General features: G+C 43.0%; 1 protein-coding gene across 1 annotated transcript in view; it reads right to left on the bottom strand.

Moving 5' to 3' along the window:
- The window catches only part of DACH2 (dachshund family transcription factor 2), a 322,657-nt gene extending 303,666 nt beyond the window's left edge, over positions 1 to 18,991 (bottom strand). Inside the window, exon 1 of the mRNA XM_070951865.1 lies at positions 18,315 to 18,991. Coding sequence (XP_070807966.1) covers positions 18,315 to 18,991 — 677 coding nt within the window. The remainder of the gene's footprint in view (positions 1 to 18,314) is intronic.
- Between the last annotated feature and the right edge of the window lie 1,986 nt (positions 18,992 to 20,977).

Here is a 20,977-nt window from a genome sequence, read left to right as displayed (position 1 = left end):
GAAGGGGAAGATTTCAGGACAGAGGAACACAAGCGAAGATTATCAAGTTAGGCGAGTATGTGTGCGTGTACAGTATATGTGTTTAATGGTCTAAGCAGCAGGGATTCAGTACACTGTCTAAGAGAGAAGGAAAATAAAAGCAGGCGACTTGCAGCTGACTTGGCAATTTGCAGGTAATCCTCGACGTACAACCACAATAAGCGCTGGAAAATTTGCCATTTAAGAGATGTGGCTGTTATGTGAGACATCAGGTGTGATCGCGGCTTGCAAAAATTCCCCACTGGCTTCCCCAATGACTTTACTCGTCAAAATCCAGCCTGGAAGGTAGCAAATTTAAGGTTTCAGATCCTTCTATAGAAAAGAAGAGAAGGAGAGGGGAGGTGGAGAGTGAGGAAGAGGAGGAGGACGACGACTGTCGAGTCCCTGGTGCTTTCTGAGCTTGGTTATTTTGTTGTAGATGTTTCATGATCCAACCAGGAAACATCAGTGCTAGAAAGGAGTGGGAAGAGCCGAAGAGCCAGCGCTGTCCGAAGACGTCTCCGTGGTCATGTGGCCGGCATGACTCAACGCCAAAGGCGCACTGAATGCTGTTACCTTCCCACCAAAGGTGGTCCCTATTTTTCTACTGGCATTTTTTACCTGCTTTCGAACTGCTAGGTTGGCAGAAACTGGGACAAGTCACGGGAGCTCAGCCCGTTACACGGCACTACGGATTCGAACCGCCGAACTGCCGACTTTTCGATCGACAAGCTCAGCGTCTTAGCCACTGAGGCAATGCATCCCTTCCTTGTGTGTAAAAACTACAATTCTAAAGAAAAGAAGGAGAAAAAACACTGCAAGCCCCAACCAACTTTAGCCCTTCATCTCCCCCTCCCCATTTCTCTTCTGGTTCCCTTCCTCCTCCTCCTCCTCCTCCTCCTCCTCCTTAGTCGAACTATCCTTTGACACAACATTCCTAATTAGATGATTAGTGTGTGGAAGGGCAAGAGATAAATCATTTGCATAATTTAATCATAAAGAGAAGTGAAAGACAGTGCCTTCACTGTATTTGGACAATAATCTTCCCCAGCTGAGAGACAAGGGTGTTTGGGCAAAGGGAGGGGAGGAGGGGAGGAGGGGAGGGGAGGGGAAGGATAGTTTAGCGAAGAGAAGGGAAAAAGGAGAAGGCGAGATCCTAATGTGATTAAACAGTATTTCTGAAAAGCAAGCAACTGCATGCCCCATATTAACAGAGCTGGAGGCAAACCGAAAGATTAATTTCAGAAGACAATCAATTTTATTCTACACGACTGTAATAAATAACAGCTCATCTGCAGACAGGCCATTAGGCGGCCGAGTTGGGGACATGTGTCACTAAGTCTAAGTGACACAGGAGGACAAAAATTCCACCCAAAGAAAATGAGGAATTATCACGGCCGGTCTGAGCTGGAAATCTCGGGAGATCAAACCAGGAACTGTATTAAAAATATAAAGAATAGATAGATAAGATAGATAGATAGATAGATAGATAGAGAGATAGAGAGATAGATAAGATGATACCCTGTTTCCCCCAAAATAAGACATCCCCTGATAATAAGCCCAATTGGGCTTTTTGAGCGCATGGCAATAAGGCCAAACGCTTATTACAGGGTTCAAAAAAATATAAAACAGGGTCTTATTTTTGGGGAAACACGGTAGGTAGGTAGATAGATAGATAGATAGATAGATAGATAGATAGATAGATAGATTAGATTAGATTAGATAGATGATGATGATGATGATTAGAGATAGATAAATTAGATAGATAGATGATGATAAATAGATAGATGATGGATGGATGGATGGATGGATGGATGGATAGATGATAGATAGATAGATAGATAGATAGATAGAGTAGATGATAGATAGGTAGAGTAGGTAGATAAATCGATGATAGATCAATGATAGGTAGATAAGGTAGATGATAGATGGAGGGAGGGGGAGAGGGGGGAATTCAAATTTTTTTACTACTGGTTCTGTGGGCGTGGCTTGGTGGGCATGTCTTGGTGGGTTTGACAGGGGAAGGATACTGCAAAATTCCCATTCCTACCCCACTCCAGGGGAAGGATACTGCAAAATTCCCATTCCTACCCCACTCCAGGGGAAGGATACTGCAAAATCCCCATTCCTTCCCCACTCCTGGGAGAAGGATATTTGAAAATCCCCATTCCCTCCCCACTCTGGGGCCAGCCAGAGGTGGCATTTGCCGGTTCTCCAAACTACTCAAAATTTCCGCTACCGGTTCTCCAGAACCTGTCAGAACCTGCTGGATTTCACCCCTGGTTTTTTTTCCATCTGCTTGTTTAAGAAACAAACTGAAAAGCTATAATAAAGAAAGATGTCCCACTCTATCACCATAAGAGATTGTCCAGGGCAGTATTAAAAAAACCAAAAGTAAATACAGGTTCTCCTCAACTTAAAACAGTTCGTTTAGTGACCGTTCAAAGTTATGGCACTGAAAAAGTGACTTGGATGACTTGTTTTTCACAGCTGAAACCTTGTGGACACTGATCATGATCAGTTTTTTCCTGAACGCCATGACTCTGCTTAACAACTAATTCCCACAACACTGTCAAATGATTTACTAAGACTGTATTACTATTATTCTTCTCTTCCTTACTAGTATCTGCCACCGATAGCCTCCCACCGACCAATATGCTCCCACAGAGAGGGACTCCTCAGGGCGCCATTGGTCAAACAATGTCGACTGGTGACCCCCAGGGGGAGAGCCTTCTCTGGGGGGGGAACCTGCCCTCTGGAATGAACTGCCCCCAGAGATACGGATGATCCCTGACCTACGCGCCTTTCGCCGTGCCCTCAAGACGTTATTGTTCCAACAAGCTGGGCTGGCCTAAACATGAATTTTAATGGTTGTCTTAGTTTTTTTAATAATATTGGGGCCAAATTATTTAATATATTTTAAATTGTTTTAAAATTTTATGTATATATGTGTTTTATTGCTGGCTGTGCACCACCCTGAGTCCCTTGGGAGAAGGGCGGTATAAAAATTTAAATAATAAATAAATAAATCTATCTCTTCCCACTTATGACTATAACCATGTTGCTTGTATCTTTCAATTATATTGTTTTTATTTGTTTCCTAGTACGATTTGATAGCTTATTTAGTAACCTTGACTATCACTAAGTGTTGTATCTTTTTATTCTTGATGAATGTACTTTATTCTTCTTATGTACACTGAGAGCCTATGCACCAAAGACAAATTCCTTGTGTGTCCAATCACACTTGGCCAATAAAGAATTCTATTCTATTCTATTCTATTCTATTCTATTCTATTCTATTCTATTCTATTCTATTCTATTCTATTCTATTCTATTCTACTCTACTCTACTCTACTCTACTCTACTCTACTCTACTCTACTCTATTCTTCATTCCATTATTCCATTCTATTCCATTCCATTCCATTCCATTCCACCCCACCCCACTCTATTCACGAAATTCAGATGCTCGGTAACTGGTTCATACTTACAACCGTTGCTGTGTCCCAAGGTCATATAATCACCATTTGCGACCTTCTCACCAGCCAAGTCAATGGGGTAGCCAGATTCACTTAACAACCGTGTGACTAACTTATCAACTGCAGTGATTCGCTTAACAGCTGTGGCCAGAAAGGTCGTAAAATTAGCCACCGCTCACAACAAACGTGTCTCTTAACAATTAGAACTTTTGGGCTCGATTGGGGGTCTTGTAATCTTGGAACCTGTAATCTTCTTAAAAACAGCCATGAGTTAGAGAGGGAAACCTCAGCTCTTCAGTCGTAACTGTTAAGCCAATACACAAACCAATAAATAGACCAATGAATGTGTGTGTGTGTGTGTGTGTGTGTGTAGCACAGATGTTCGTTTCTAATGCAATCTCCATTCAATTTCCTAAGTGCAGTCCCTCTGTGCAAACTAGCTTAGCATTATGTTTAGCTTGCAAATTCTTTTAATAAATAATGAATGCAATAAAACCAGTAGATCAATGGCAAGCTTGAGAAATCATAAAGGGGATTGGAGGGGAAGGGGGGGGAAGGGGGGGGAGAGACAGGAAAACCTTTTGTGTTCAAGCTGTTGCCGATTAAAACGGGGGGGAGGGGAAAAAAACTTTAATCCACGGGCGGATCAATATTACTCTTTTCCTTTTTAACCCAGCACATAAATAGCACATCGTCTCTAAATGCAGTTTAATGCTCTTACCGAGAGCTTCGTCTCAAAACAACCGATGCAACTGCGGTATGCAAGGAGCGATTGAAATCTTTCCGAAAATCATTTTGAAATGTTAGAGAAGAGAAGAGAAGAGAAGAGAAGAGAAGAGAAGAGAAGAGAAGAGGGGAGAAGAGGGGAAGGGAGGGAGGGAGGGAGGGAGGGAGGGAGGGAGGGAGGGAAGGAAGGAAGGAAGGAAGGAAGGAAGGAAGGAAGGAAAAATAAAGAAGAGGGAAGGAGGGAGGAAAAATAAAGAAAAGGACATGAGGAAGGGAGGGAGGGAGGGAGGGAGGAAGGAAGGAAGGAAGGAAGGAAGGAAGGAAGGAAGGAAGGAAGGAAGGAAAAATAAAGAAAGGGAGATGAGGGAGGGAAGAAGGAAGGAAAAATAAAGGGAGGGAAGGAGGGAGGAAGGAAGGAAGGAAAAATAAAGAGAGGGAGGGAGGGAGGGAGGGAGGAAAAATAAAGAAAGGGACATGAGGAAGGGAGGGAGGAAGGAAGGAAGGAAAAATAAAGAAAGGAAGATGAGGGAGGGAAGAAGGAAAAATAAAGGGAAGGAGGGAGGGAGAAGGAAGGAAAAATAAAGAGAGGGAAGGAAGGAGGGAGAGAGGGAAGGAGGGAGGGAGAGAAGAAAGAAAAATAAAGAGAGAGATGAGGAAGGGAGGGAGGAAGGAAGGAAAAATAAAGAAAGGGAGATGAGGGAAGGAGGGAGGGAGGAAGGAAAAATAAAGGAAGGGAGATGAGGGAGGGAGGGGGGAAGGAAAAATGGAGGGAGGAAGGAAGGAAAAATAAAGAGAGGGAGGGAGGGAGGAAAAATAAAGAAAGGGACATGAGGAAGGGAGGGAGGTAAGGAGGGAGGAAAAATAAAGGGAGGGAGGGAGGGAGGGAGGGAGGGAGGGAGGGAGGGAGGAAGGAAGGAAGGAAGGAAGGAAGGAAGGAAGGAAGGAAGGAAGGAAGGAAGGAGGTCCAATACAGACTACATGATTGAGGCTTCTGAAGAAAACTTTCCAAAGGTAAAAATTAGGATGCTGGCCCTGAACAAAGCATCAAACCAAAGCAGAAGAGAAGAGCCCGAGGGACACCTAATCACCTGACATTCACAGTGGACCATCAACAGAGAAGTCCGTGCAAAAAAAAGGACATGGAGCTACCTGTAAGCTGTATCATTCGTTACGGAGACCTAGAGGCATGCCCTGAAATTTTGCAGAGCAGGCGTTTTGGGTCCATTCAGATTTCAGATTTTCCAACTGTAAAAAACATCCAGAAGGAAGAGACCAAAAACCCAGGGGCCTGGCAGAAGTAGGCCATACTCAGCGGTCCCCAAGTTTAAAAATGCACCAGCCCTCGGGGAAACTTCTAATATTTTGAGCAGAATACGTCCCATCGCAGAGAAGCCTTACGGGTTATTGTTTTTAGCAACTTGTTTCTCATCCAGATTTCTTTTTTTTTTTTAAAGTAGGCATTCATAGCCTATAACAGTGATGGCTAACCTTTTTGCCATCGCGTGCCAAAAGCGGGGGGGAAGCACGGGGGGTCATGCGTGCACGTTCCCCCCCCCGGAGGCCCTCCAGAGGCCCCTCTGGTGGGCCCGGAAGGCCCAAAAATCAGCTGGCCAGCACGCACATGCGCACTGCAGCTGAGCTAAGGCAACGCTCAGGTGCCCACAGATATGGTCCCGTGTGCCACTTGTGGCATGCGTGCCATAGGTTCGCCATCATCACGGGCCTATAAAAATGAAATTCAAGTTGGCTTAACATTTGCAAAGTGTGGTTTGTAAGCCTGACATTTCTTTATGTTTCTTCTTTTGAATAAAGGGGACAGGTGTTTGTCGAAGACATTTTAAAGTTATAAAGCGGAGAGAAGAGCATTTCCAAATACATATACAGGCAGTCCTCGACTTATGATAATGAAGCCCAAAATGTCAACAGTTAAGCGGCTTTTGCACCACTTTTTTTTTCTTTTTGCTGCAGTTGTTAAACGAATCCCGGCAGTTGTTAAGTGAATCATGGGGTCGTTAAGCAAATCTGTCTTCCTCCATTGACTTGGCTTGTCGGAGGTTTGCAAAAAGTGATCACATGACCTTAGGACACGGTCACAAGTATGAACCGGTAGCCAAGAGTCTGAATTTTCATCACGTGATTATGGGGATGCTGGAAAGGGCGTAACTGTGGAAAACGGCCATAAGTCACTTTTTTCAGTGCCGCTGTTAACTTTGAATGGTCACTAAATAAACAGTTTTAAGTTGAGGACTGCCTGTAAAAGCATAACGCCCAACATCACAAGCTGAAACAGACTCAATCCACAGACCTAAGAAATAAGTGGAATTTATTTCTGGGGGGGGGGGGGTGTATGTGTGTGTATATACACACATACACATACACCTACACACACATATGTATACCTTTCCCCTTAAATAAGACTCAACCGGAAAATAAGCCCTAGGCTGCTCGTAATGTAAGTCCTACCCCAAAAATAAGCCCCAGTTAAGATCGTCAGCCAGATGGATGCAATTAGTACTGTATTTCCCCCAAAATAAGACCCAACCAGAAAATAAGCCCTAGAGTGATTTTTCAGGATGCTCGTAATATAAGTCCTACCCCCAAAATAAGCCCCAGTTAAGATCGTCAGCCAGACGGACACATTTAATACCATATTTCCCTGAAAATAAGACCTAACTGGAAAATAAGACCTAATGCATCTTTTGGAGCAAAAATTAATATGACCCAGTTTTATTTTCCAGAAAACACGGTATATACACATAAATATACATATACATATACATATATGACATACATACATTACATACATACATACATACATACATACATAGGGTATGGCTAGCTGATGAAAGCTAAAAAGCTTGAAACAGATCTATACCAGTCTCCCTTTATTTCTTTATTAGTAAAATATAAATTTTATATATATATATATATATGTATATATGTATATATACATATATATATGTGTGTGTGTGTGTGTGTATATATACATATATATATATATATATATATATATATATATATATATATATATATATATATATATTCTGAGGATTTCGCGGATGTTTGTATGTAGGTCTTTGGTTATTCAGGTTTTCTCCTGCATAAAACTGGAAGTGTCTTGACGACGTTCTTGGAGACTTCGTTGAAACGTCGCCAAGACACTTCCAGTTTTATGCGGGAGAAAACCCGACTAACCAAAGACCGACCTACCTACCTACCTACCTAATTTATATTTCGCTGATAAAGAAATAAAGGGAGACTAGTATAGATCTATTTCAAGCTATTTAGCTCTCATCAGCTAGCCATACTCTTATTTGGATTCGAACTTGGGCTTCCTGCATGTTAGGCAGTTGTATTAACCTCTGAGCCACAAGTTCTCCTCCCTTCATCAGCTTGAGCCAGGGGAGAGGTATAAAATGGTTTGTCGTGAATGCGACTGCTTGAGGGCTCCTGGATTGGAGCTGAAAGGCAAAAGGGACGCAATACACTCCCTCCCACATGCTTGGGTAGACCAGATGTCTCAATAGAAAAACCCTGAAATAAGCGCTTGGCCTTATTTTCGGGGAGGCTTTATTATTTTAGGGCGCATGGAGGAAACTACAGGAAATGGCGTGGACTGGCTGCACATGTGTTTAAATATTGTCGGGGAGGGCTTATTTTCAAGGGGAGGGGGTTATTTAAGCGCATGCGCTCAAAAGCCCAATTGGGCTTATTATCAGGGGATGTCTTATTTTAGGGGAAACAGGGAAACGTGTGTGTGTGTGCGCGCAATTAAGGTATCAAAATAAAAGCCGACAGCACGTTAATATTTATGTCTAAATTTACAGTGCATGGAAATGTCTATTTTCCCCTCTTAAGGCACTACTAGGTTTGCACGCTTATTCTCCAGTAAAAAGAAATTACCTCTTTGGTCCTGAAATAAGAACTTACACTCTGAAATGAGAGATAAAAGTTCAAAGATTTGACACAGGGAGACATCTATTTGCTGTCCTTTTATACAGCAGGATTCATCCATCCCTCTTTTCACTTTCCCAATATTCAATTACATAACTCCTTTGAAAAGCTATTTAAAGCAAAAACGAAGAAGTAGAAGAAGAACCTTCTGCGGAATAAAACAAAAAAAAAAGTGCTTCTTCAAAAGCAACCACATTCAGTAACTTTTTCAAGTTACACAGTTAACACACGGAGCAAATTAAATTTAGCAATTAAAATGGAAACAATCCTGAATCGGGAAAGCAACCAAAATGTTTTTAAGGCAAATGCACACCAAACTAGCTATTGGCCAGGAATAAGTAACTGAAGCCTCTGTGTTAAATCATACATATAGGTCATCCTCGACTTACGACCACAATTGAGCCCAAAATTTCCAGTGCTAAGCAAGAAAGTTGTTAAGTGAGTTTTCCCCCATTTCATGACTTTTCTTGTTACGGTTGTTAAGTGAATCACTCCAAATGTTAAGTTAGTAACTTGTTTGCTAAGTAAATCTGGCTTCCCTGTGGACTTTATCAGTAAAAGCTGACCCCAAAAGCTTTCTTTCAGTCCTGTTGTAACTTCAAACGGTCATTAAATGAATGGTCGTAAGTCGAAGACTACCTGTATATCCATTCATCAGAATAAGCAAAGTTATGTGAAGGGCACAACGAGTACAAAATTGTAAGCTAAGGAAATTAAAGCCCCGAAAATAACAAAAACAGCTAATCTGCATTTTATCTGGATACATATTCAAAAAAAAATCTGTTTGGCATATTTCACTAAATCATGATGATGTCAAAATGATGGATGCGGTGATTTCATTTCCTAAATGCAACCATTATATATTTGTATCTTGATATATGTCCGTTGCAACATTTGTAGGAAGATGTTTTCACGCAGATCTCATTATAGTTATGTTATTAAAAGGCCTTGGTTTATATTTAATTTTATATATTGATATGCAGTTTTATATATTGATATGTTCCATTGGGGGTGGGATAATTAATCATTCATACTAAAAATTCCATGTTGAATAGCCTATGAAGGAAGTTATTATATCCACTACCGTGTTTCCCCAAAAATAAGACCCTGTCTTATATTTTTTTTGAACCCTGAAATAAGCTCTTGGCCTTATTTTCGGGGAGGTCTTATTATTTTGGGGCGCATGGAGCAAGATGGAGCTCCTCTTGCCGTCTTACCTGATTTCCAGCTCTGCGCTTAAATATTTTCGGGAGGGCTTATTTTCGGGCGGAAGCTTATTTTAGCACATGCGCTCAAAAGCCAATTGGGTTTATTATCAGGGGATGTCTTATTTTCAGAGAAACAGGGTAACTCTGGAAAGTTTTATGACTTTGATTTTCTCTTTTCCCAAAAAACAAAGTTTTAGTTTTAGAGGAATAATCTCTTTTCTTCCTCCACTCCTCAGAATACTTGGGGGGGGAGAGAGAGACAGAGAGAGACAGAGACAGACAGAAAGAAAGAAACAGAAAAAGAGAGCAAGGATGCAGCTATTTTAAAAGCTTCAAACTCTCTGGCACTGCCATGTTTGTGAGAACGCTAATGTATCTGTCACAATAACGTCCACTAAATTTGAAAAGTCTTATTATACTTTTCTGAATTCCTCTCTCTTTCCTAAACAACATGATGTTGGTTTCGGAGAAATAATTCCTTTTCTCCCCACTCAGAAAACCCAAAGAGGGACAGAATAGAGAAAAAAAAAAGAGAGAGAAAAGGATACGGCTACTTTAAAAACTTCAATCTCTCTGACACTGCCGCGTACCGAGAACATTAATGCATCTGTCACGATAACAAGCTAAGAATAACATCCAGACATCAAACCGAGCAACGAATCCATCTGAGGTGATTCACTCGGATCCGTCTCATTGATTTATTAAACGCACAGCAACATCTGCAGCCCTCGCAGAGGCGCTGGGCAAAATGAATGCAAGATCAATTCAAACGAAAAAGAAAGAAAGAAAACAGATAAATTGACGCATAATTTACATGCAGTTCCACAAACGGGCTTCATTGTTTTATTTCGTCTCGCTGGAGCCAATGAGTTTAATAAGTGCACGTTCTCTGATCAGGCAGCGTTAAAGGAGAGCTGGCGTCAGAGAGGGCAGCAAAATAGTTTCCAAACACTTTGTGAATATGCAGCAAAGAATATCATCCAGGCCTAATTATTTGGCTTCAGCTTCAGGGAGCAAAAAATAGGTTGGAGTAGGCTCAGGAAAGCAGGTGGAGGAGACCAGGAGTGAGCAAAAAAATGTCGCTATGCCGGCTTCAAATGTGTTACACAAATGCACACTCTACCCTACCTACCCTGTGTTTTGGGAAAAAAAGATAGAATTCCTGGGTAATTCCTGGAGGGGAGAGATAAAAATCACAGCTCCTTCACAATAGGTTTTGCTGTAACGGAACTCGCAGGAGAATTAACTATTCTTACGCGCCCACACCCAACTTCTCTAGAAACTTCTAGAAAGCAATTCGCTGCACGCAAGGATATTGCTAAGCCAGATATACCGCCCAACTGCGTTTGAAAAAGTTTACACGGCATCACCAAGAACTTCTGGAGGTCACGCATTGGCATCCGCCTTAAGGTGGTTTGTTTGCGTTCACATATTATGGGGCCTAGTCATTCTGCTTGATGGTTCAGAGTCTAGGACAGGTAGTCCTCGAGTTACGACCACAATTGAGCTCAAAATATATGTTCTTCAGTGACAAATGTGTTAAGTGAGTTTTGTCCCATTTTTTTGCCGTTGTAACTTTGAACGGTCACTAAACGAACGGTTGTAAGTCGAGGACCACCTGCATATTGTTTAAAACCAGTCAATTCTACTTTCTTTAAAAACCACAAGTACCGGTAGTCCTCGACTTACAACCGTTTATTTAGTGAGCGCCACTGTTACAAGTTACACTGTTACAAGTTACACCACCATTGAAAAAAAGTGACTTAGGACCGTTTTTCACACTTACGACCGTTGCAGCATCCCCGTGGTCAAAATTCAGACCTTTGGCAACTGGCTCATATTAAACGACGGCCGCAGTGCCCCTGGGTCACGCAATCCCCTTTTGCGACCTTCTCACAAGCAAACTCAATGGGGAAGCCAGATTCGCTTAACAACCGTGTTACTCACTTAACAAATGCAATGATTCACTGAACAGCTGCGGCAAGGAAAGTCATACAATGGGACAAACTCACTTAACAAATGTTTTAACTTAGCAACAGAAACTTTGGGTGTAATGGTGGTTGCAAGGACTACCAAGGACTACCTGTAAACAAATACCGTGTTTCCCTGAAAATAAGACCCTGTCTTATTTTTTTTGAACTCTGAAATAAGCGCTTGGCCTTATTGCCATGCACTCAAAAGCCCGACTGGGCTTATTATCAGGGGAATGTTTTATTTTGGGGGAAACAGGGTATTACTTATTCAATATATGAATAAGTCAATGCCTTTTAACCAATACAGTTTACTAGAGTTTGTCATCATTCAGCTGGATTAATGTCATGGAAAGATATGTTGTTTATTTTATGGCTAACCCTCCTGTACTTTTTGCTCACAATTAAAGGAAAACACAATTATGCAACGCTTAACTGTTACTCTGCCCATCCTGCAGAAAAGAGGTGGAAGAAAAAATGTTTTTCAAAACCTACAAAATAAGCAGCCGGATTAAATCTAAAAGTGAAACCCAAGGTTTTCCAGCTTACGCTTCTTGCCACCAAACTACTTACACATCAGTAAGCACAGCACTTCCAACATTCACACCCGTCTACAAGCTGGCAAGTTAATAAATATTTCTCTTTTTAAAAAAAATATCAAGCACATCTGTCAACTCATTGACTAACCACTCTGGACACGTCTGAATTCATGCGAACCACTTGACATTCAAAATATGGTCTTGTTTATGCGAAGATTATTGTGAGCATTGGAAACTGTGATGTGACGAAGATTGTAACTTTTGGATTGTATGCATCGAATACAGCAACTGCAAGATTTATGGGATTCTTTTCAAACAGATACTACAACCCAGGAAGAATTATGTCACAAGAGCAAGGCCCAAAGTCAGTGTTGGTTGGTGTAAAGCATATACTCTTTTTATGGGAGAACTGATCACTGTTTTAAATACATATTTTTTTAAAAAAAAAATTAAAACTTTACTAGCTCATTTATGAATTCCCTCTTTTTCCGAAGACCTTTTAAAATTTGCTTGAGATTCCTGATTTCCGTAACTAGGCATGCTTGACATGGTAAAGACATCATTTTGCAAATGTTTTGATTGAAAGTAAAATTTTCTTAGTTGCTTTGTCCTAAGAAATTATATTCAGAAGTGAAATGAATGGCCCTACCCTCCAGCTAAGTACATATAGGCACGTAAAGGTTTTTAGGTACCGGTATATCCCTAACATTATCCATAGGATCCTAGATGATTAAAAAGGCCAGAATTAATTACCTGCCTGAATTTCCACAGCAATCTATTAAATACGCTTATAAAATACACTATTATTGGAATTCCCAAGAGAGTCACCAATGAACACAGATATATAATATTGAAAAAGGAGATTTACTGAAATGGTACCTCTTCCTAAAACTAAAAGGACAGCATGTGGAGTTTTTTAAAAAGGGCTACAATGGAAAAGAATTTGGATTTCAACAACAGAGACACATTTCCTTCTTTCCCAAAACTTCCAACAAGAGTTCGGATGAACACCTCAGGAAACAAGTGATGTTCTCAATTTAGCAGAAACGAATATTGTTTAAAGATGTTGCCGAACTACACAAAAAAACCCCCACCAAACTTAAAAAAAAAATATTGTGCTTCCAGAAGAGGAAGGGATGGTGATGGAAAAGGAGGAGGAAGAGGAGGAGGCAAAAAAAGGAAGAAGAATATAGATTGTAATGGCCAAATAACATTCAGAGGGCCAATGCAAAGTCGCATCCCAGCTGCACAAAGACATCCAAAGTCTCTTTGACAATTTCACATTCCAGGTGCACAAAGTCGACCTACTGTGGGGCCAGAATGCACTGTTGAATTCAAAGTCATACACCTAAAATTAATAAAGAAATGTTGACATAAGAAAAAAGAGAGGACCCCAGGCCTCTTATAAATTCTCCTTTCACAGGTCTGTAATCCAATTTCTATACGGAGTTTTGTTTCAATGCTGCAACCTGTAGGAACAATTCAGCTGTCGGTTACGGGAACCCCAAAGATAAATATCACACGGCATTATTATTATTATTATTATTATTATTATTATTATTATTATTATTGCAATCAAAGGACAGCTGTTTGTCATTTCCCAAAGAGAAGGTCATTTCACGTCCTTCGTCACCAAAGCATGAAGTCAAAGTAACGGGATCTTTTTTCTTTCCAAAGGGGGAAAAAAAAAAGGAAGACTCAGAATTCAATCGTAGGATCGGATGGATAAGAAGTGCGACACTTATTAAACTGCATATTTAGAAGTAAATCTCACTTATGTTAATGGGATTAATTTCCAAGGAGATGCATACAGGATGACAAAAATAAGGAACAAACCATACTTTCCCTTACTTGCTTCTTTTGAAGCTTTATGTTTTTAATTAGACACCTACTTCTCTTTTTAAAAAAATCTGCTTATGATTTCTATCAAGCTGGAGATTGCCAAGCAGTTGCTCCCCAATTAAAATTTCATACCATCTCCTGGCTAGGTTTTATAAAGCTTCTGGAAAGCCGTGAGCCTCACTGCACACAACAATGCCGTAATATTTTACTAAAGGCATCCCGTTAGTCGTACTTTCTGCACTCAAAATACCAGCCAAGACTTTACTTTAAGACTTCTGCAAAGTTTCATTGGGTCTGAAGAAATAAATACCCAATTCGTTCTTTTGCCTCCAGATCTAGCAAACTCCTTTTAAAAGATGCCCCCAAATCTTGGGCATCAAGATTTGATTTTTATTTGATTTCATTGTCGACTGAACTAAAAGTGGCTTTTTAGGAAGTAGCCACCTCTGTTTCAATTTGTCTTAAACGAGGAGACGGAAGGCGAAGGGCTTATTATATATCCAACCCGCCCACATCATTTTGACTTGACATGGTTTAAAGACAGCAACTTCACAGAGAAGGCACAAGCTAAAGGCATGATGCCCTTCTCTGAAATGAAGGAAACGCCTTAGCCATCTGTTCCCGTCTTATTTGAATACCAAGCGACGCTTACGTGCGAGCGACCTTAAAAGTAGAAATAATTTCTACTGCAAGGAGTCTAAACGCACAGGAAAAGCGAGTGACACCAAAGGAGAGAAGTCAACATTGCACACAAGACACCCAAAAGTGAAAGTAACTCTGTGGACAGTCTCAATCCTTCAGATCATGACTGTCCCCAAAGATGCTTTTCCAAAAGGCAACTGGACTTCCTTAGTTTTGTTTTCCTTTGAAAAGGTCTCCCTTCTCATCCAAGAAGCTTCTTCAGTTCTGAAGAAGCTTCTTAGATGAGAAGCAAAACGTTTTTAAACAAAAGAAAAACCAAGAAAGTCCGAAAAGCATCTTTGGGACATCGTCAGGCTAAAAACTTTACCTATACTCTACTCAACATGTGACAATCAAAGGACAATCTAGTCTTTTGATTGCCACATGTTGAGCAGAGAGAAATACGTTTTTTCAGAATTTGAGAAATGTGTATGTTGCAATAAAATATTTGGCCGTTTCTAGACCTCTAAAATCGGGGCATAGTGAGAATGCAGAGCGTCCCACTGCGTGCAAAATAAAATCAGGCTTTTATACAGGCAAGCAAGTTCTAAGGGGGAACATGTACACCCCAAGAAACTTCAACCTGAGGGGGGAAACTTCAGATTTCCCAATCTGAGAGGTCAATCGAAGGGCTCAGTGTGTTCCTTTTAAACTAAACAAAAAATAAGAAAAGATAACAAAGTAGAAAATCTTTTAAATAATAAACAACGATTTAATAATAAACAATGAGTAGAAACAAAAGTTGGCAAGTTTTGTATTCATTCTAAGATCTCAGAAAACACATTAACAAGAAAGTTAGCTTTGTGGCAGCTTAGTTTCTTAAAAATTGAGAATAGTTGGGTCATTTTGATCAGAACTGGGGATTTTTCCTCCCCCAATCTTTTTCCTACTGAAAACTTCCTCCGATTTGAATGTTCTTGTACATTTACAATATGCAGAAAATTTTTCTACATATTGTTTTACAGGATGAGATAAAAGAACTATACTATTTGGAGAAACTGGGAGCCACTTTCTGACTGTAACTATTTGAGTAACTCTGGAGACTGTGGGGCAAATAATACTTTTGAGAACGTTCCTTTAATTTACTATACTCAGGAAAAAGTTTGCAAATGGTCATTCAGTTCTGAGCTTACACAACTCCTAATGTTTTCTAATAATCTGCTAGGTGACATCCTCTTTGTGCATTGCAAATTATAATTCCAGCCACAATAATTTAAGGAAATACAAAGTTTTAAAGTTTCACAACAAAGGAACTGGGGAAACTGTCTCACATACATAAAATCTGAAGAACAAGCATATTTTTGGTGTCATAAGAAAGAAATTCAGAGTGTCATTTGTATTAACAAACAAACAAAAAAGATTACCAAAACCTTGAATTAATCCTACTTCTTTCTAGTCTATGCATTTATAAAAGCATTTTTTTTCCTGCTTGCATTTTGACTGAGCAGACAGACTTGCTTATCTCTCATATGAATATTGCAAAAGGTTTTTGCAAGAAAGGACATTAAACAAAATTAGTTCCAATATTACTATATGATCACTTTTCTTTAAGAAAATTTGCTCCGGGCGTTTTTTGCTTGCTATTTACATAATCTCATTCAACCACAACTTCCCTCTAGGGAACCAAGCATCCAATAGAAGTTGGTCCCACTTCTGGGCTTAACAGCCAAAGGACTCGAGAGAGCAGATGGCAGTCTGCATAAACCTTGCTTGGACCTTTTTCCTTATGGCAGGATCCTCAAATTGCAACCCAGTTTGTCTTGTTGGCTAGGTTCGAGCCCCATGTGAACCCAGCAAAAATCTGGGGATCTTTGAATCTACCATTATTAAGATATGACCACTTAGATGTCCAGCAGCCTTTTATCCCAACCTCCAAAACCTTAAACCCAAGGATACAATCAACTTCTAAGCAGTTTCTATCCCAAGCAAGTTTTTTTTTTCTATTAGGGCAGATACACTATGCAAAATTTCAGCAAAAGCGGTTAAAAGAAATAGAAACTGGTCCTCAGCCTTTCGCTTCTTCAAGAATTATCCTTGTCAAACTCCCTAGAAGTTGTTTCTAGGTAGAAATGTTTTAGGATATGGCTGTTAAATGCGATCTTGAATCTCTCTTTTCCCAAAGAATTTCTCTACTCAATAGTCAACCCTTCCCTCCATCTTTTAAAGAAGATTAAACTTCGTAACTCTGAAGTGACCGTGGAACTCAACAGCTTGATACCCTAACAAAAACAATTTCCTTGTTCCAAAGGAGACCCTCATTTTTCCCCAAGCCAAAAATTAAGTACCCAGAGGCATCTTTTAAAAACAAAAGTGGAACTTATTTTAAATTATAAAGTGCAACCTGGCCTTAAATCCCAAAGTCTGTGCACTTGCTTGCAAAGGAATACGTCCTGCAACACCCCTAAAACCAAATGCCCCCTATTTTTAAAGCATGGGGCTTTAGCTCCACATTGTTTGCACTGGGTCTTAATAATTGGTAGACAAACTCTTGTGTTTTGCAAACCAGCCTCGTTCCTCGATTTCAGTAAAGTTCTTTTTACAATCCAGTTTAGGGCACCATTTCAAAGTGGCGTCTTTTATGGTGAGACAGGTCCCCAGAAATTTGCTTAAAAGTTGGACCGTAGCACCACCTCACCCTTCTCGACTTCCCTCCCCCTGCCTCCCGAAGCCCCCTAATTTTCACAGCGACAAAGTTTTGGGTCACGGGTTCAGATCTCACAATCCTGGACAAAGCAATTGGGAGGGACTTTGGACTTCCTATATCTCCTTTTCCTCTGAATGAACACAAACCCCTGTCCTCCCAAATCCAGACAGGCACAGCGGTTCAAAAGCATCCCTGTCCCCCACTCCTTAAGTTCCCCACTCCTTAAATTCCCCACTCTCCCCTCCCTGGTTGCAACTTGTCCCACTATTCCAGGCATCAAAATTCCCTCCTCAAAAAAGCCTTCACAGACCATAAAGGTTGGAGATGCAAATCCTGACATTCCCTCTTTCTTTCTTTCTTTCTTTCTTTCTTTTTCTTTCTTTCTTTCTTCTTTCTTTCTTTCTTTCTTCTTTCTTTCTTTCTTCTTTCTTTCTTTCTTTCTTTTTCTTTCTTTCTTTCCTTCCTTCCTTCTTCTCTCTCTCCCTTCTTTCTCTTTATTTATTTTTCTCTTTCCTTCCTTTCTTCTCTTTCCTTCCTTCCTTCTCTCTCTCTCTCCCTTCTTTCTTTCTTTCTATTTATTTATTTTTCTCTTTCCTTTTTTCCTTCCTTTCTTCTTTCCTTCCTTCCTTCTCTCTCCCTCCTTTCTCTTTCTTTCTCTTTCCTTCCTTCCTTCTCTTTTTCCTTCCTTCCTTCTTTTTCTCTCTCTCCCTTTCTTTTTCTTTCTTTCTCTTTTCTTCTCTCTCCCTCCCTCCCTCCCTCCCTTTCTTTTTCTTTCTTTCTTTCTTTCTTTCTTTCTTTCTTTCTTTCTTTCTTTCTTTCTTTCTTTCTTTCTTTCTTTCTTTCTTTCTTTCTTTCTTTCTTTCTTTCTTCTCTCTCTCTCTCTCTCTCTTTCCTTCCTTCCTCATGATATTGTGCGCATTACTTTCTAAAGGCAAGAGCCGCTCGCTGGAATTGTGGACGGCGGAAGGGAATCCCAAAACACCCGTTAGAGACCTCGTGCAACGAAGCGCGACCTCTCGCCTGCCCCCATTCACACGTTCGGAAGCGAGTTCTCTACCCTAGGAGGGTTTTTTCCTCCCCCCGTTAGGTTTCCCGGCATCTGAAGGGGCTGTTTCTTTCCTCCCTTCCTCTACCTCTTCCCCCACCCCTCCCCAAATGACGGGTCTGGTCTTCTTTCCTCGCAAAAGAGACCCTCCCTCCTTCTCTCTTTCTCTCTCTCTCTCTCACACACACACACACTCCGACCCGCGCTCACCTGGCGTTGGTGCAGTCGCTGTACAAAGTTTCGAAGTCTTTGCGCGTGATGAGCTTGCACCGGTTGACGCCCGGCTGGATGGCGCCCAGCCCGCGCAGGATGCGCACTTGCTCCACGGTGCAAACCACGGGCGCGATGTCCAGCCGCTTCAGCTTGGTGTAGACGGTGTGGAGCCCGCCGACCAGGTGCTTGAGGAAGAGGTCGAAGACCTGCGGCAGGCAGATCAGCTCCTGCCCGTCCACCAGGAAGGAGGCCACCTTCACCCCGTGCAGGTCCACCATCTTGCACTCGTTGCCCACCAGCGGAGCCGACGATGCCCCGGAGACCCCCGCGCCTCCTCCTCCGCCGCCGACCGCCACCCCCAGCCCTCCGACGCCCGCGGGCGCCGCGTTGGAGATGAAGCCGTGGATGAGACTACTAGCAGCGCTGCTGCTGCTGCTCCCTCCGCCGCCGGCCAGCCGCGGAGACTCGGAGGGGCTGGGGGAATAAAGAGGGTCCGCCCGGAACAAACCGGCCGAGACCCCCGCGCTGCTGCTGTTGCTGCTGCTGTTTCCACCGCTGCTGCTGGTGCTGCAGCCCCCGCCGGCTCCCCCGGCGTTGCTGCTGCCGCTGCCTCCTCCTCCTCCTCCTCCGGGGTTGGAAGTTGCGGGAATGCTCGGGGGAGAAGACACGGCCATGCTCTCTACTCCTCCTCCGCCCCGGCCGCCTGGCTCGGCGTCGGCGTCGGCAGCCGCATCCAACCCGGCCGGCTCCACTTTTTCCTCCAAACTGTTTGCGCTTCCTCGAGGAAAAGAGGCGAAAAGCAGCCGGCGAGCGATGCAAGGAGGGGGGGGGTGGGGGAAGAGCTGTGGGGGGGGGGAGGCGTGGGTTGGGGGGTGGGAAGGACGGACCCTGGCCCCGGCCCCGCCCACGCCCCGCCCCTTTTCCCCCCGGGGAGCGCCCAAGAGAAGCAGCGGCTTTGCCCGCCCAGGCGCCGCCTCCTCCCTCCCTCCCTCTCCTTTCCTCCCCCCCCAACCCCCAGTTAAACACCCCCCACTCCCCAACTCCGGGCTAGTGAGTGGGAGGGGTCCTCCTTGGCTCCGCCCACCCGGAGCGCTTGCTAAGGGGGTCCCAGCCCGAGCGGAGGGGCTTCTTCGGAGGCGTCTCTTTGCCTTGCCGAGTTTGCTTGCTTTCCTTTGCTGCGGGCGCCCGGTTGGGGATCCAGCGGCCAGATGGGCAACTTTATTTAAAAAAAAAAAGAGAGAGAGAGAGAAGCGGCGGGGAAGTTTGATGAGGCTGGGAGGGGGATGCCCCACACACAAGACACAAACACACATGTAGAGGCACGGCTGCAATGAGTCTACACGTGTCTCCGGGCGTGGGAGTCCTTTTGTGCGTGGGGGAGAGGGTAATGCCCCACACACGACACACAAACACAGGCACGTCTGCAATGAGTCTACACGTGTCTCCGGGCGTGGGAGCCCTTGTGTGCGTGGGGGAGAGGGTAATGCCCCACACACAAACACACATATACAGGCACGTCTGCAATGAGTCTACACGTGTCTCCGGGCGTGGGAGCCCTTTTGTGGGTGGGGGAGGGTAATGCCCCACACAACACACAAACACACACACAGATAAAGGCACGTCTGCAATGAGTCTACACGTGTCTCTGGGCGTGGGAGCCCTTTTGTGCGTGGGGGAGAGGGTAATGCCCCACACAACACACAAACACACACACACAGATAAAGGCACGTCTGGAATGAGTCTACACGTGTCTCCGGGCGTGGGAGCCCTTTTGTGGGTGGGGGAGAGGGTAATGCCCCACACAACACACAAACACACACACAGATAAAGGCACGTCTGCAATGAGTCTACACGTGTACTCCGGGCGTGGGAGCCCTTTTGTGCGTGGGGGAGAGGGCAGCCTTGGAAACTAACTAGCCCGCTTGGAGGGGGAAAAAAAGCTTGGAGGGTCGCCCGCGGATGTGGGGGAGGGGGGAAAGAGCTGAAGAGAAGCCGGTGGGAGACCCTCGCTCGGTGGGGCGAGGAAACTTATGGGAAGGTTGTTGAGACTTGGGGGGGGGGTGTCTGTAAAGAGAAATTGGATAGATGCAGCCTGAAATGGCAAGTGGGCCTGGTAGCTCAGCAGACTAAAAGCATTGCGATTAACACCAGCTCTCTGCAATTACTGTAAGTTCGAATCTCACCAGGCTCAAGGTTGACTCAGCCTTCCATCCTTTCTAAGGTAGGTAAATTCGGACCCAGTTTGTGGGGGCAATAAGCTGACTTTGTATAAATATACAAAAGTATGAAGGCTATTGCTTAACGCATTGTAAGCCGCCCTGAGTCTCCGGAGAAGGGCGGCATATAAATCAAATTAAAAAAAAAAATTAAGTAAGAATGTGCCAGTTTAATGTTTCCAAAAATATTATATTCTTGGGGGGGGGGGCAGGGGGCTTCCTACCTAGGGCATCCTTCTCTTGCCCCATTCGGTCCTTTTTGCTTGGCCAGCTCAAAAGCAGAAACTGTCTCACCGCACCTCCACAGTTTGAAAAATTTGATTTTCCTAACCGGAGTGGCTGCGTTCACACAACAAAGCTAAAAAATGTGAGCCTACCGTGGGCCATGGTTTGCCATGGGCAAATATGCCAGTGACTTTATTTTTTTCAGCCATATTACAGCAG

Source organism: Pituophis catenifer, unplaced genomic scaffold (genome assembly GCF_029215685.1).
Source record: "Pituophis catenifer annectens isolate HBS135680 unplaced genomic scaffold, rPitCat1.0.hap2 SCAF_11, whole genome shotgun sequence".
Classification (NCBI taxonomy): domain Eukaryota; kingdom Metazoa; phylum Chordata; class Lepidosauria; order Squamata; family Colubridae; genus Pituophis; species Pituophis catenifer.
Note: the sequence above shows the minus strand (reverse complement) of the source record. Positions and strands in the feature narration are given on the sequence as shown.